Source organism: Melanostigma gelatinosum (genome assembly GCF_949748355.1).
Source record: "Melanostigma gelatinosum genome assembly, chromosome: 7".
In the NCBI taxonomy this organism is placed as follows: domain Eukaryota; kingdom Metazoa; phylum Chordata; class Actinopteri; order Perciformes; family Zoarcidae; genus Melanostigma; species Melanostigma gelatinosum.
In genome coordinates, this window is record NC_136640.1 from 2834273 (window position 1) to 2851103 (window position 16831).

The following is a 16831-nucleotide window of genomic DNA, read 5'->3' on the forward strand; positions in this document are numbered from 1 at the left end:
AGCTTTTAGGAGCTGCTGATGGTTTTAACTTTGAATCTTGTTTCCAAACAAAGTCCATTTTTTAAATGCTTATAATGGAGCACGATAATAATCTAAATTATTAATGTCGAACAAATGGTGTGAGGCTGAATACGTGCAGCCATCGCGTTGCTTTGACGCTCAGCAGCTTCTTTACAGTCCTGTAAAGTGTCTGTCAAGCAGAGTCGTCATTCATGTTTTTTAAGATGTAACAAGGCAGCTGTTCATGCATGAAGCGCCGCCAACAGGTTAATGATCCGTACGCTGTCCGTACGCCTTCAGCAGCAAGCAGACAGACGGGCTTGAAAGCAATGCAACAGGCAATTTAATTCGATGCTTTAGGGTCGCGTTTCTTAATGAGGGTGGGGGGGGGGGGCGTTCAGACAGTGCTGGAAGGGGTGTGTGTGTGTGTGTGTGTGTGTGTGTGTGTGTCTGCTTTTTAATGCCAGTTAAGTCCCACATTCAAATTCACATTTTTCACAATTTCATCGTGAGACCACCATGTGAAGCTTGGAGTTGACTAGGGAGGGATAACATCGGATGAGAAAAGCTGATTTGCAGAAGAGAATATTTGACTTCCTGCATTCTATTCCATCATGTCTTAATATCATGACTTGTCGCCTGTGTTTTCCTTTAAAAAAACTAAATCTGAGGATATTCCCATCATAAGCTGATGCATCAGAATTCTCCAGCTCGCAGGAAATGAAGTGTTTGAAGCTCAAAAACGACACACGAGAGAGATTAATGTGTATGTGGGGATTCATATGTGCATTAATTAATTTGTACTTTGTTATGTTTGGTAATAAAGGAAAACAAATGGATGTGTGATTCATAGTTATTGTGTAGTTTATTTGCGTTTCTGTGTTTGAATTTATCTTTTGTTAGTTTATGTGCACGAAATATAGTGTATAAATAAATTGCCTTTCCTTGCATATAAGAGTGTTGCCTATGCGGGTACTGTTGCACAATTATGTAAATGTGAATATGATGATCTTGATGTGTGTGTGTGTGTGTGTGTGTGTGTGTGTGTGCGTGTGTGTAGGACCTGGGCATGGAGTCAACATCTCTGGATGACGTGTTGTACCGCTACGCCAGCTTCAGAAACCTGGTCGACCCCATCACGCATGACCTGATTATCAGCCTGGCGCGATACATCCACTGCCCCAAGACGGTAGGACACACACACACACACGCACACACGCACACACGTGTCATCTAACTTGAAACACACTGCACAGATAGTGGCGATTACAGTAAACGTGTGTGCATGCTCACACACACACACACAGACGGCCATGATTCATTTCGTTGCTGCTATCAGATGATCATTTTGTGACACTATTGGGTTACGGAAGTGCTCTGTGTGTGTGTGTGTGTGTGTGTGTGTGTGTGTGCGTGTGTCTCTGTGTGTGTGCGTGCGTGCGTCCTTGAGGACGCCTCCTTTGTGCTTGTTCATTCACGTTGTCCAGTATGTCACCGGGGGGAAGAGAAAGCGTGACAGCAGCCATGCTGGATGAATGATGCAGGGAGGAAGGAGGCGTGATGGAGATGAAGATGTGAATTGAGAGGACCTGATCGTAGCGCGCTGCTTGTGCTGAAACATTGCTGACCGCGATGCTGCCGGCATTTGTTGTTGATGTTAAGAGCCATGTGAGAAACAGCTGGAGGACATCTTTCCTCCAGCTTTGAATGTGAAAAGCTAATTGTTCTAATTCATGTTTGAGTAATGTGTGGCTGTCATGTTTCTCCTCTGACCTCGTGAAACACCATTTTGCCTCCTTAATGTGATGTGTTTCCTGTGAAAACAGGATGCTGGAGATATGTGTTATTGTTGGAATATACAGTAATTACGCACATACACAAAACCAAGTCCTGTACGAAAAAATAATATATATTTATATATATATGTGTACTTACAAATAGTTTATATGAAGGTAAGCTGATGTTAATGTGAGGCTAACGTTACGTTCAGTCACTGGTCTATGCTGGTCTATTGCTATTTGTATGAATGAATTAAGGATTAATGTCACAGGTCAACCTTCTAAATCTTCCTCTAGATATCTGCTGAAGGAATATAAATGCGTTAATATTTAAGCTTCTAATATAAAGCTAAACCCAGAAGGTGATTTGTATTTTAGTGAACAGAGACGTGAGAACAGCTTCTGAATGATCAAATAAGACGAAAGGTTTTCACATTTAGGAGAACTAGATGAACATGTCTCCAGCTTTTGTTGCCGAAAGAATACAAAATAATTTTCTTTAAATGTTGTATTCACTGTAAGTGGAATCAGATTTGTATTATGAGTCCCTGAATGCATCGTTGGAGCTGAAAAATGCTCGTTATCAGTGTACAGGACACATTCTGCGGGAGAGTCTACACTCATGCTGAAGCTGCAGAGGAAATCAAGGAAAAGGCTTTTGTGTACGATTCATGATGATAAAAAGTGGAGCAGGGGTGATAGAAACGCCAGAGAGGGTGTTGTTATGAGCGGAGAGGAAGGCAGCAAGAGAGGAAGTAAAGGAGGCGACGAGCGGAGAGAGGTGTTATTTCCTCCTCGCTCTGCTCTTTCCGTCCTGTCTGACATGTTTGATTGCTGTTCTGTTTTACTTCTCCTGAACTTGCCATCACAGATGTTTGAGGCCTCACTGCTTCTCTTCTGATGGGCCATGAATGTCTCTTTTTCCAAAACCATCAGGGACACTTTTTTTGCTGTCACCGGTGCGGTTTTGTGGTAACATGGAGCTTCACTGGAAAAATATTGTAATTATTTTCATTCAATAACAATATTACAACTTATTAAGGCCTTTACACTCCGGGACCGTAAAGAATAAACAACATGGAAAACGCTGAATACTGCAAAAATTTCAAACAGAAACAGTTTTTTACCCAGATGACTCGTGGCCCGTGTGAAACGAGAAGTCAATGTTGATTTACTTGTCATTTACTTCCGTAAACAAGTAACGCCACTTCCGTAGTTATTTTAACCCAAGCAACTTTCTTTTCCGAAACCTAACTTCAGTCGTTTTGTGGCCGAAACCTAACTTAAGTATTTCACGATCTTTTCCTAAAACTAAGTGTTTCACGATCTTTTCCTAAAACTAAGTGTTTCACGATCTTTTCCTAAAACTAAGTGTTTCACGATCTTTTCCAAATACTAAGTATTTCACGATCTTTTCCTAAAACTAAGTGTTTCACGATCTTTTCCTAAAACTAAGTGTTTCACGATCTTTTCCTAAAACTAAGTGTTTCACGATCTTTTCCTAAAACTAAGTGTTTCACGATCTTCTCCTAAAACTAAGTGTTTCACGATATTTTCCTAAAACTAAGTGTTTCACGATCTTTTCCTAAAACTAAGTGTTTCACGATCTTTTCCTAAAACTAAGTATTTCACGATCTTTTCCGAATACTAAGTATTTCACAATCTTTTCCTAAAACTAAGTATTTCACAATCTTTTCCTAAAACTAAGTATTTCACGATCTTTTCCGAATACTAAGTATTTCACGATCTTTTCCGAATACTAAGTATTTCACGATCTTTTCCGAATACTAAGTATTTCACGATCTTTTCCTAAAACTAAGTATTTCACGATCTTTTCCGAATACTAAGTATTTCACGATCTTTTCCTCAACCTATCGCAGTATTCCACGATCTTTTCCTAACCCTAGCTAAGTATTTCACCATCTTTTCAAAAGTTGTTTCCTGTGAGGTCGGACATTTATTTTGAAAAGGCTGTATTTCATGTAACGAGCGTAAATTGACACGTTTTGCTGAATTAATAGCAAACCTCTTTATAAGATAATACACAAACCGCTGTATGAGGATATGTTAAATAAAGTGATTATGTGTAGAAATGACTGACTAAAAATGGTGGATTTAGGTTTCCTCTTTAGATTTTTTGCATCCCTACGTCTCGTTCATCGCTGCAGACTACACAGCCAGACAGAAACAGATGTTGACAGTCTTCCTCCTCAGAGGAAATTTCCATCTCGACTTTCTTCAGAGACACAACACACACAACCTGCTCTGCCTTCGCGCAGCTGATAACTGAGGAGGGAAGCTGTTTTCAGATTGTTGTTTTCCCCTCAACACCACATTCACCGAGCTCTGCTTATTATCTGCACTGTTTGCTTCGCTCCGTTCCACAAATAAACAACGGGACTGAAAACCTGGTCAGTCAACAGACGGGATTAAAAGATTGGAGGTAGTTGTGTCGGTGCATTAATATAAATATAATCATTAATTACATCAGTGTTAATCCTCTCTACGCTTCATTTAAGGAGAACCTGAAACAATTAACAAAAATAGATCACCAATAAATCAGAATAAGTAAATATATGCCACAAACTAAATATTCTATATTTCAACAGCTAAACCCAATTGTTTTATTCAAAGTATGCATTGATTTGATTTCGGTTATGGTATTATACACTCATCATAAATAAAGTGAATGGATAATGCTGTAAAACACACTCCTGATCGACCTGTACGATGAAAGTAAGAGCAGGAATGTAGGGGTCGAAAAACCACTGAAACACTTACACAGGAGATACTAAACGGACGAAAATCATTGGATTGGAACCCTTTTGGCCGTTGTCATCTTGTTTTTTTGCAACCAGTGAACAGGAAGTGACCATATCTGGACTGAGGAGTGACGTAGAGACGCCGTATACGTCTCTGGTAGAGTGGGTGAAAGGTTCGTTGCATTCGTTGCAGTGTGACTCCAGCTTAGCAGGGTGGCTTGTGAATCTGTACAGAGAGCTTCATCACTGCAGCTGCTGTGTTTTGTTTCTCTTCTCCTTTTGACTCCTTTATTCTTCCCATTTCTCCGGTCTTCCCACTTATCTTCTTATTATAATTGCAGTACAGTATTAATGTCTGTATGCGTTTGACCCTGCTGTTACTGAACATTTATTACATGTCAGATATGAGACAATCGGCTCTGATTCATGGTTTCAGATTTGTGTCACTGCTTTGGTCACAGGGTTTAATTTGCCAGTGCCTAACATTTGTCCTTTTATTAACTGTGACCACGTCATCCCTTCACCGTACTTTAGTGTGGGTTTTTGGAGACTCATCCCATTCTGAATTTCTGGTCTGGTGACAGTATGGAAACCTCTTGGGGTCATATGTTAAAAATTAAATATGCATTGATGTGAAAATCCGTGCCAGCTGAATAATAAGCCATTTCGAAACCATGCCCACGGAGTTGATTAATGTTAGTCTGCAGCTCAAAGACGACAGGGCGTAGCTTAACGTTAGCCTGCAGCTCAAAGACGACAGGGCGTAGCTTAACGTTAGCCTGCAACTCAAAGACGACAGGGCGTAGCTTAACGTTAGCCTGCAACTCAAAGACGACAGGGCGTAGCTTAACGTTAGTCTGCAGCTCAAAGACGACAGGGCGTAGCTTAACGTTAGTCTGCAGCTCAAAGACGACAGGGCGTAGCTTAACGTTAGCCTGCAACTCAAAGACGACAGGGCGTAGCTTAACGTTAGCCTGCAACTCAAAGACGACAGGGCGTAGCTTAACGTTAGTCTGCAGCTCAAAGACGACAGGGCGTAGCTTAACGTTAGTCTGCAGCTCAAAGACGACAGGGCGTAGCTTAATGTTAGTCTGCAACTCAAAGACGACAGGGCGTAGCTTAACGTTAGCCTGCAGCTCAATGACGACAGGGCGTAGCTTAACGTTAGCCTGCAACTCAAAGACGACAGGGCGTAGCTTAACGTTAGTCTGCAGCTCAAAGACGACACTGCGTAGCTTAACGTTAGCCTGCAGCTCAAAGACGACAGGGCGTAGCTTAACGTTAGCCTGCAACTCAAAGACGACAGGGCGTAGCTTAACGTTAGCCTGCAACTCAAAGACGACAGGGCGTAGCTTAACGTTAGTCTGCAGCTCAAAGACGACACTGCGTAGCTTAACGTTAGCCTGCAGCTCAAAGACGACAGGGCGTAGCTTAACGTTAGTCTGCAACTCAAAGACGACAGGGCGTAGCTTAACGTTAGTCTGCAGCTCAAAGACGACACTGCGTAGCTTAACGTTAGTCTGCAACTCAAAGACGACAGGGCGTAGCTTAACGTTAGTCTGCAGCTCAAAGACGACACTGCGTAGCTTAACGTTAGTCTGCAGCTTAAAGACGACACTGCGTAGCTTAACGTTAGTCTGCAGCTCAGACGATGGGGCGTAGCTTAACGTTAGCCTGCAGCTCAAAGACAACACAACATGACATAGCTTAACGTTAGTCTGCAGCTTAAAGACGACACTGCGTAGCTTAACGTTAGTCTGCAGCTCAGACGATGGGGCGTAGCTTAACGTTAGCCTGCAGCTCAAAGACAACACAACATGACATAGCTTAACGTTAGTCTGCAGCTTAAAGACGACACTGCGTACCTTAACGTCAGCCTGCAGCTCAAAGAGGACACGACATAGCTTAGCTATAGTCTGCAGCTGTAATCCCTAACCTTTTGTTTTTATGTACAGAATCTTATATTTTTATCAGTGAGTGCAACAAACACTGAAATAGCTTTTTTTTAAATCCCAGTTGTAATGCCAGTTGTAAAAGGTAACTCCCACCCTGACACAGCAGACATCAGTGTCCTCTGTAAACCTTTACCCCAGTAGAGCACATTAAGTGGCCCCTTCCTGGGATCTGAGATCCAGCCCTGATACTCCGTCAGCTCGCTGCCAGGTCTTCCCCTTCACCTCCTGACCGCTGAAACGACAGCTATAAGATTGAATTATCCAAACAATTCACCCGCAGAATGGAGGAACAGTTCTGCCGTAATTTACCGTAGCATGCAGGGCGTGCAAAGACAAATACGACAAAAGTAATGGGCTCCATTTGTACCGTGCAAAATAACTTCATCTGCAGGTTGGCCTGAGGGGAAGGAATAGAGATGAAGCAGACAGATAAATAAGACAGAGGGACGGGGGCAGAGGAGAGGTCATCGGTTCTCTGGAGACGGGAAAAAGATTCATAGATGTGTTCTATATCAACAATGTAACGAGAGAGAGAGAGGACGAGAGAGGGAGAAGGACAGAGAAAAAGAAAAAACGAAGGAGAAGAGATCGAAGGGATGACGAGGGAGTGAGAGCTGGATGCGGTGAAATGTGAAGAAGGCCACAGGGAAGCCATGAAGAGGCTGCAGGCTGCTGTTTTTCATCGACCCCAGTTCTCGCTCATTCACTTCAACACGATTCAATTCATGGAGCTTTATTGACATGACGAGACTCTCTTTACTGCATTCAGAGTGTCAGTACGAAACACAGCACAATACGTCTTAACTTAGTCCCTGTCTATGTATACAGATATATTTAAGTCCAGTATTTTCTCTTTTTGCTCTGGTTTGGTCTCCACCAGCCCCTAGAATAAATATCTGGCTCTTTCACTGCTAAATGCTCACCAGGCATTACTTTAGTGGGCTTTTAGAGATTTTTTGCATCAATTTATTCACCTTCATCAATGCTGTCTGCTAGAAAATTGTATTTTTTTTTGTGCTTTACCATTCAGCTATTGCCCTGCAGTATTTTACACAGCAAAAATATACACACACACACACACACACACAGACGTGAACAACAATGTGGTACTTCACAGTTTAAGAACTGAGTGTCTTTGTTGATATCACTTCTTCCCCTCACCATCTGCTCTCGACTCAAAACTCGGGAACCACAAACCTGACTCACCACCTGAATGAATAAATTTCAATACACACACACACACACGGTACAGAGGAAGGTTGTGGTGACATCAAGGCAGACGGGTAGAAATGAGGCCGATCATCAGTAATTCGGTGGCTGTTTGTCTGAAATTGCTTCCTTGTTCACTTTTCTCCACATGATGAAAACTCAGAAGGGTTTATTGTAATAGCCGTGTTTCCATTCATGTATTCTCATGTTCATTTTGAAGTATCTCATTAGAAAAGCTCTTTAAAAGTGGCAAAATACACTAAAACCTCCTCAACTGTGGAAAAAAAACCAGGTTTTACGCTCGCTTGAGGTGGTTTATGTCCAAAAGAGTGGATGGATTATGGATGAATTCAGATTTTGTAAACATTTAATCCTCTAAACCAGAGATAGGCTACTCAATTAAAATGTAACGAGGTCCAGAACATCACAATAATTGTGATTGTGGACACAACCGATCAACTCAGCATGTAGCGTTCAATTCCCCAGCTTCAGCGTGTGTGTGTGTGTGTGTGTGTGTGTGTGTGTGTGTGTGTGTGTGTGTGTGTGTGTGTGTGTGTGTGTGTGTGTGTGTGTGTGTGTGTGTGTGTGTGTGTGTGTGTGTGTGTGTGTGTGTGTGTGTGTGTGGGTGGGTGGGTGGGTGGGTGGGTGGGTGGGTGTGTTCTTGTCAAATCAAACACATCACAGAAGGTGTGTTTCCTAATTCTTCGCTCCAGTGGTCCTCAAATCCTTTAGTGACTTCCTCCTGTCTGTTGCTCTTGTAACACTTCACCGCTCCGGCTCATTCTGTCACGATGTCGTGTCCAACATGACGCGCTACAGAGACCTGAAACACACCACACCAATGAAGCACTTCAACACATGTAACTGGAAACATTAGTGCAACTGCTCCTTCACAGTTCCAATGCTACTGTAATGTCTCATAGGAGGAGGGGGAGAAGTGGACTTTCTTTTATCCTAAATTTAAGACTTTAATTTCAGAGAATAACCAAGTTTTTTTCTCGTAAATTCACGACTTTAATTCAAACTTTTCACAGTTCATTTCTCATGAATTTATGACTCAAATCTCAGAGAGTATCTCAGGTTTTTCACGTAAATTTCCAAAAAGGTTCTGTTGGCATTTTAAATGCAAGCAGCGGTTCTACCGTCTAATCCCTCCAACACGGCCACCAGTGCTGTTGTTCCTCCTCCAGTCAGCTGACTGAGTTTCTGTCTCTTGTGTCCGACAGGAGGGCGACTCTCTCGGGGCGATGGAGAAAGTCTGCCGTCAGCTGACGTATCATCTCAGCCCCCACTCTCAGTGGAGGAGACAGGGCCTCCTCAAGAGGAAACCTCAGGCCTGGTGAGTGTGTTGGTGCTCAGGATGTTTCCTCTGTGTGTGTGTGTGTGTGTGTGTGTGTTAACGTCTCAGTGTGTCACCAATGTGTCATCGTCTGCTGCTCCTCTGGGTGCCACGAATAAATGAATCCAGTGACGTCTCTTTTATTTCCCCGCCGTCTGGTGGACACGGTTCCTTCTCTTTGCCTTTTTATTTCTCTCTCTTCTTCTTCGTCTTTATGTTTATCCACATTATGTTGTTTGTGTTTCAGTGTGACTTTAGATCACAGTCATTTGTATTCACGTCGTACAGCGGCAGCTCTCTTCCTCTTTTCACCTGCATGCAGTGGAAATAAAATGCATAAAATTCAACCACAATGCAGGAAATGAAATGTTTGACGCTCCAAAAAAATAGTTGAAATGAAACTTAAATCCTTAAAGTGGCTCTGTGATCATAACAATGTAACACACAATACTAATAACATTAATAGCCCACATTTTAATAGATGGGGGGGTGCTGGAATTCCCCTGACTTCGCTGTAAACCATCTCAAACGTTAATCAACGCAGCGCTGCACTCGGCACTTCATGCTGGCATGAACTCGAGTCAGCGTGATTAGCCGGAGGAGAGACGCGCCCCGTTTACTCGTGAGTCTCGGGGCGACCGGCGAGATTGAAGCATCTTTTTCCGCGTGGGATACACGTCATTAACGCCTCACACACACACACACACACACACACACAACCATAAACATATCTCCACAGTAAATACATCAGACTCTCTCAGAGCCGACAAAAAGGATGAAAAATGTTTCTGAATGAAAAACTGAATCCAGACCATAGACCGTATACAAGAGGTGGACGTAGTCATCGTGACGTCGCGTTTTGAAGCTTCGAGTTTGGCGTTTTGGCGGTCGCCATCTTGGCTTTTTTGCAACCAGTGAACAGGAAGTGACCATATCTGGACTGAGGAGCGACGTAGAGACGCCGTATACGTCTTTCACCCAGGAGACCGCGTGAAACGAGAATTCAACGTTGATTAATTTCTCACGTAACTTGCGTACTTCGTTAACGGCACTTTTGTTGTTATTTTAACGCAAACCACGATCTGTTCCTCAACCTGACGAAGTATTTCACCATCTTTTATTGACCCTAACCTGCTGTAACCCAGATTCAGCTCTTACGTCGCTGACGGACCTTTTTCTTGGGATCGTAGTGATCAAAATGTGAAAAAAAACCGCTTCTTTAGTCGTGAAACTCATTGCTTTTGAAGAAGGAACATAAATACACATGTGAATCAACTGGCCGCCAGTTTTTTACTGTCTATTCAACAAGAGTAGTTGTGAATGGTGAAAAACAAAGCAGGACTAACAAGGCTCACTGTTCGCTGTCTGGCTGCTTAACAACGGCTCCTCTCACTGCGATCAACAAGTTCCACTCGGTGGTTTGAAATGAGGCCGCTGCACAGCTGAGTGTCTGGAGCAGCCAGCAGACCTGGTCTCCTCTCTGTTTACCAGCGAGGTCTGAGACCCCCTCAGGGAAAACCGAGGTAAACAACGTGACAGCACAGACTCTCCTGGGCAGGGTTACACTGAGCAGGTTTCTCTGCTTTTTATTTGCCCGTCAGCTGTGATGGATTGAGTTTGCCACCCCATTGTGAATGATGCAAAGTGAAACACCAATAGTAGTTCAGACCTCTCTTCTGACCATGTTGCCCCCCCCCCCTAGTTTTTCCCATCATACTGTTTGATTCATACAAAGTGGCTGGAGAGCCTCCAGCACAGCATCCTCGGAGCAGCAAACCAAAAAGCATCAGGCGAGATGTTGATCGACAACCAACCAACGCGTAAACAACCGCCTGTCTGTCTGGACCTGAATCTGTCTGTCTGCCTCCATCTTTGTGTTTTATCCTAACGGCTAGTTTTCACGAGGCCGGAAGGGAAATAATGAGGTCTTGCCGAGGTCGGATTGTTTGCCATGGAAACCCCATAACGCACCAATATGATCCCTAATAATGCGTTTTACCTTCTTGAGCCGTCTGCCTACCAACGTCTTGTGTGCCGTCTGCTGATTGGCCGGCTGTGACGGCTGCACGGACATATTTATTGGCTGCTTCCCACCTGAGCTCCAGCAGAGAGAGGTTGACAGGTCTCCACCAGAGACGTATACGGCGTCTCTACGTCGCTCCTCCTCAGTCCAGATATGATCACTTCCTGTTCACTGGTTGCAAAAACCAAGATGGCGACCGCCAAAACGCCAAACTCCAGGCTTCAAAACACGACAGACCAATGGGTGACGTCACGATGACTACGTCCACTTCTTATGTAGGTCCGAACCTCTGTGTTTTATGACTTTATTGCGGCAGTTATCACCGTAAATCCCTCGGTGTGTCTATAATGTCCCAGTTGATTTGTTCATTATGCCGCTCTGCTGCTTTTTTTGGTATTATTGTGCATGAAAGAGGGACTTTTCCATTTGTTTTGACTTTTTTAAAATTCCATTTCATTCACTTGAATGAAATTCAATTGTAGGTCTGTTTTGAGTCTGAGCAGCCCACATGCTGCGAGCGTTCAAATATTAATGCTGGCTATAACTTACAAACTGGAGAGTTTTGAAATTAATCTGAGCGCTTCAAAAGCACTTTGTTTCTTTTTTTTCCCTTTTCTCATTTTAATCCAAATCTCTTCTTGTTTCCCTTGACTGGTCCTCTGAATCCTTCTCTCTCAGTAACTCTCTGAGGAGAACATTTTTCTGTCCCCTACAAATGATTCTACATCTTTTAAGAAGCGCTCACCAGAAACAAGAAACTGAGCCACTTCTTCTTCTTTGTGTGTGAAATCCACGTAAAATGTACTTTAAACCAAACTTCTATCTCAAAGAAAGGAATTGCTGACCCCGTCGCGTACAACAGGAACATTTGGCAACTATTCAGTGGATTATCCATAACATAAATACCGCGGGAACAATGAGGCGTTACTCCGTACAGAGGGTCCGTGGAGCTCTGGGTGGGTAACAACCCCCGTTATTCACACAGCTACAGGAGGTCACTGGTCCCACTGGGAATAAACATGAGTCACAAAACAAGTGACGGGTGTTGTGCTGAAGTTGGCCTTAATCAGTGTAATCAGATGCGGGAGTGATTGCTTGGAATGTGACTCTTCATAAATGCAGCTCCCATGATGACATCAAACTACTGGCGTCATGGACGTCTCTTGAAATGTGTCCGTGAAACCATCTCAGACAGAGACCAGTCCTGCATCTTAACAGGAAGACGTTCCTCCTGCTCGTCGACTGTAGGAAACATAACCCGCTCACACCTGAGCAAAAAAGCTTGTTGCACAAGAAGGAGAGGAAGGAGGTGTTTTCTCACCTTCTCCGTCACACAACAGAAGAGGAGAGAAAAGAGGAGGCTCTGTAGGAGACAGAAACACAGATATTCTTCTCATTAAATATTTAAAACAACCTCTGTACAATATGCCCCCCCACTACCTCCATTTATATACATCACATGTCTGAGCTGGATGCAGCCGGTGACACGTCCCTTTCACCTGGATTCACCTCGTGAGTCCGTTTCAGGAAACAAGTGGGCGGCTTCACATCTTTCAGAGACAGAGAGGTGTAGCGTTGCGGAAATATGTATTTATTTTTTTGTAATTGATTGCTAAATAAACTGCAGTGACAGGTTGAGGTTATCCTATTCAGGATCATTAAGGTTCATCCTCTGGAAACCACGAATGTTGGTACAAAATTGCATGCCAATCCGTCAAGTCGTTGTTGAGACATTTCACTCAAAACCTCAAATGTGAACTTCATGTCAGAGGATAACCAAAGTCATGAGGGTTCATCCTCTGGAAATCATGAATGTTTGTACAAAATTGCATGCCAATCCGTCAAGTAGTTGTTGAGACATTTCACTCAAAACCTCAACTGTGAACTTCATGTCAGAGGATAACCAAAGTCATGAGGGTTCATCCTCTGGAAATCATGAATGTTTGTACAAAATGTCATGCATCACTCGATACGTTTTTGAGATATTTCCCTCAAAACCAAAAATGTCAACCTCATGGTGACGCTGGAAGAAAAATCAGAGGATCACTAAAGTTATTAGACATATTTAGTTATTTTAACCCAAACCTGATCTTTTCCTCAACCGAACCAAGTAGTGTTGTTGCCGAAACATAACTAAGTTGTTTCAGGCGGATACATGTGCACAGTATGTAGTTATCTTTAATCTATGGAATGAGAAGTGGTTACAAGTACAGTCCAAAAAAAATGCATAAGTATGAAGATTTTATGCGATACGCTCTTGGCATTTATGGGGAAATAGATGAGCAGTTTCAAGAATTTAACGACGAACCATTGGCACAAATATCCTCGTTTAATGCCGACTCACGCGTTTGTCTCCAGTTTGAAGGCGGTGCTGTCGGCCCCTCTGTCCAGCGGGGCGTTGGACCTGTCCGGTATCCCTCTGGCGGCCCGGGACATGGAGCGCCTGTGTGCTCACCTGCAGCGCCAGGCGTCCGTCGTGGTGAGCCTGGAGATGGGCTTCAGCGAGCTGACGGACGAGGCCTTCCTCCTGCTGCTGCCCACGCTGGCCGCCCTGCCGCACCTGGAGACCCTGACGCTGAACGGGAACCGGCTCACCAGAGCGGTTCTGAAGGAGGTGACTGACGCTCTGAAGGTCAGCGAGTCGCTAAAATGTTTTTTTTTAAATGTGATATCGCAGCATCGTACAGTGTAACTCCTGTAAATGAGATCCTTTGCTTTCTGTTGAGGATCTGGGTCTGTCCACAGTGGACCGGTCTCTGCTGGAGGATCTGGGTCTGTCCACGGTGGACCGGTCTCTGCTGGAGGATCTGGGTCTGTCCACGGTGGACCGGTCTCTGCTGGAGGATCTGGGTCTGTCCGCGGTGGACCGGTCTCTGCTGGAGGATCTGGGTCTGTCCACGGTGGACCGGTCTCTGCTGGAGGATCTGGGTCTGTCCACGGTGGACCGGTCTCTGCTGGAGGATCTGGGTCTGTCCGCGGTGGACCGGTCTCTGCTGGAGGATCTGGGTCTGTCCGCGGTGGACCGGTCTCTGCTGGAGGATCTGGGTCTGTCCACGGTGGACCGGTCTCTGCTGGAGGATCTGGGTCTGTCCACGGTGGACCGGTCTCTGCTGGAGGATCTGGGTCTGTCCACGATGGACCGGTCTCTGCTGGAGGATCTGGGTCTGTCCGCGGTGGACCGGTCTCTGCTGGAGGATCTGGGTCTGTCCACGGTGGACCGGTCTCTGCTGGAGGATCTGGGTCTGTCCACGGTGGACCGGTCTCTGCTGGAGGATCTGGGTCTGTCCACGATGGACCGGTCTCTGCTGGAGGATCTGGGTCTGTCCACGGTGGACCGGTCTCTGCTGGAGGATCTGGGTCTGTCCGCGGTGGACCGGTCTCTGCTGGAGGATCTGGGTCTGTCCACGGTGGACCGGTCTCTGCTGGAGGATCTGGGTCTGTCCACGGTGGACCGGTCTCTGCTGGAGTCTGAGCTGAAGGAGGTTCTGGTGAACCTGCATGAGTTCATCTGGTTTCACCAGAATCCGACCCGGTGGCTCCGATGACGAGCATCAAGAACAACTCTATAGAAACAGACCATCTTCTCTCTGAAGGTCTCTGTACTGATGGAGGTCTGATAGAGGATCAGGACTACACTGAGTCTGGTTCAGAACCAGGTAAAAGTTCTTGTTATCATAACGTTTGTTCATTATTTTCTCCCCTAGGATCCCGGCAGTTTCCCCAGCGTGACGTGGATCGACCTGGGCAACAACGTGGACATCTTCTCCCTGCCGCAGCCCTTCCTGGTCAGCCTGAGGAAGCGTTGTCCCAAACAGGGGAACCTGCCCACCATCCTGGAGTTCGGAGAGAGCCAGGCCAGCGACCCCCCCGAGAGGCCGAGGGGGCTCGGGGAAGAGGAGGAGACGGACGACGCCAACCGGACCGAGAGCATGGGCGAGCTCCGGTCGGAGGTGGAGGAGGAGCTGGACGGAGAGCTGGAGATTGAGGAGATGATGGAGGAGCTGCTGGACTTTGACAGGGAGGTGCAGGGGAAGGACGACGAGGACGAGAGCATGTGGACGGTCGGGGAGCAGAGGAAAGCTGTGAGGAGGAGGAAGGGCTGGAGAGAGGAGGAGGAGGAGGAGCAGACAGAGGAGGAGGCGCGGCGGCCGGGCCGGAGGGCGGTGATGGCCGACGACGACTCCTCCCACCTGTCCTGCTCCAGCCAGTCGCAACACTCCTCCGGAGCCGTGGAGCCAATGAGAGCGGACGACGACTTGGACCGATCGGATCGCTTGACCTGAACCGCTGCTCCCGTCCTCCTCCTGCTCGTGTTTCCCCTCCGTGTGTCGAGTCCCGTGCGGAAGGAGACGAGAGGGAGAAGTCTCCTTCGGAGGACAACTGAGTGTGCTCGAAGTCAGAGAGGCTGTCGGCGTCGGGAAGGACGTGATCCACATGAACGCACCGCCAGGAGGCGTTCAGGCGTCTGAGAACATGAGAGGAGCCCGACAGGACGTCCGTTTTTATCGTAGACTGAGGATGCTAACGCGTAGAATAGACATGGTTATGTCTCATGAGGCTTTTACGTATAGAATCTTTATTCAGGTCCTTTTCCTCCTTTTAACCATTGTGATGCCTACATGTGCCTGTGACACGTCCCGTTAAGATGGAAAAAACAAATGCACACACAAACTAGTCACGGCCCTTTAAACCTTTTTGAAATTGTTATTTTTTGTTGTTGTTGTTGCCAAAAACTAGAAGTGATTTAAATATTTTCCCTCCCGCGTACGTCCGCGTACGAGCAGGTGGATCGGAAGATAGACGGAGAATCAAAAAGTCAAGATGACTGCTTCTCGATAAGATAAAATAAAAAGAGAACAGCTGCACCGAGTCTTCAGTGGAAGAGAAGTGCAGTGCGATGAAATGAGTCAGCTGAAACCAAAAGAAATAAACAACTGATAAAGAATGAAAACAGGGAACATTGGAGGATCGCGAGGAAAGCAGGAAGAAACGAGAGGACGAGATTATTCCAGTGTGTCCCAAAGAGACGTGCCGGCGTGCCAGGACTACATATTCAGAGCCTTTTGTCCTCGTAATCATTTTCCACTCGTGCTCCTCATGCTTACAGTGCTGTGTGTGTATATCGGCGACCATCACATCCACCTATACGCTGCTGATTATATCCTCATGGTACGTAGCGCCCACCCGGCCTCAACCGCTCACTTATAGTCCAATGCAACGCTTTAACAAACAAACTGTACATTTGGATGTACAGTATATAAAGTATAATGTTTTTAACTGTTCTTTAGATCGTATAGATCATCTATTTAAAGATGAAAGACACAAATTAATGTTATCTTTGTAGTCTGGGATGGTTCAAGATGTTAAACATGATTTATGTTTTTAAATGTTGAGAGAAATGTGAACCAGACTCCTAATATGTGATATTATCCGTTGAATTATTATAAAAATGAGAGGAACGGTTTTATTCAAATGGAAAGGAGGAGAATAGTAACACATCATATTAAAGCAGTTAAGAATTAATAAATATATTCATACTTTTCCCTCAGACAGCTGCACATGCGTTCACCTTCGGAGCTGTGAGCGTGTGTCGCATTCAAATACAAAATAGAATGAAGGCCTTTAATAACTTGCTTGCTTGCTTGCAACACATCGTTCATATTGACAAGCATGTAAACGTTTTGGTGTGCAAGAAGATTTCGTTTGAAATTGCAAACCAGTGCATCTCCGGCTCCCGGTCCTGCTGCTGATCCCTAAATGTTATG

At 45.2% G+C, this 16831-nt stretch overlaps 1 protein-coding gene across 1 annotated transcript in view; it reads left to right on the forward strand.

Moving 5' to 3' along the window:
• The window catches only part of lrrc75a (leucine rich repeat containing 75A), a 24459-nt gene extending 8213 nt beyond the window's left edge, over positions 1 to 16246 (forward strand). The window contains exons 2-5 of the mRNA XM_079271374.1: positions 1061 to 1189; positions 8931 to 9043; positions 13425 to 13698; positions 14771 to 16246. Of these exons, the coding sequence (XP_079127500.1) occupies positions 1061 to 1189; positions 8931 to 9043; positions 13425 to 13698; positions 14771 to 15349 (1095 nt within the window). The 3' untranslated portion in view covers positions 15350 to 16246. The remainder of the gene's footprint in view (positions 1 to 1060; positions 1190 to 8930; positions 9044 to 13424; positions 13699 to 14770) is intronic.
• Positions 16247 to 16831: the final 585 nt, after the last annotated feature.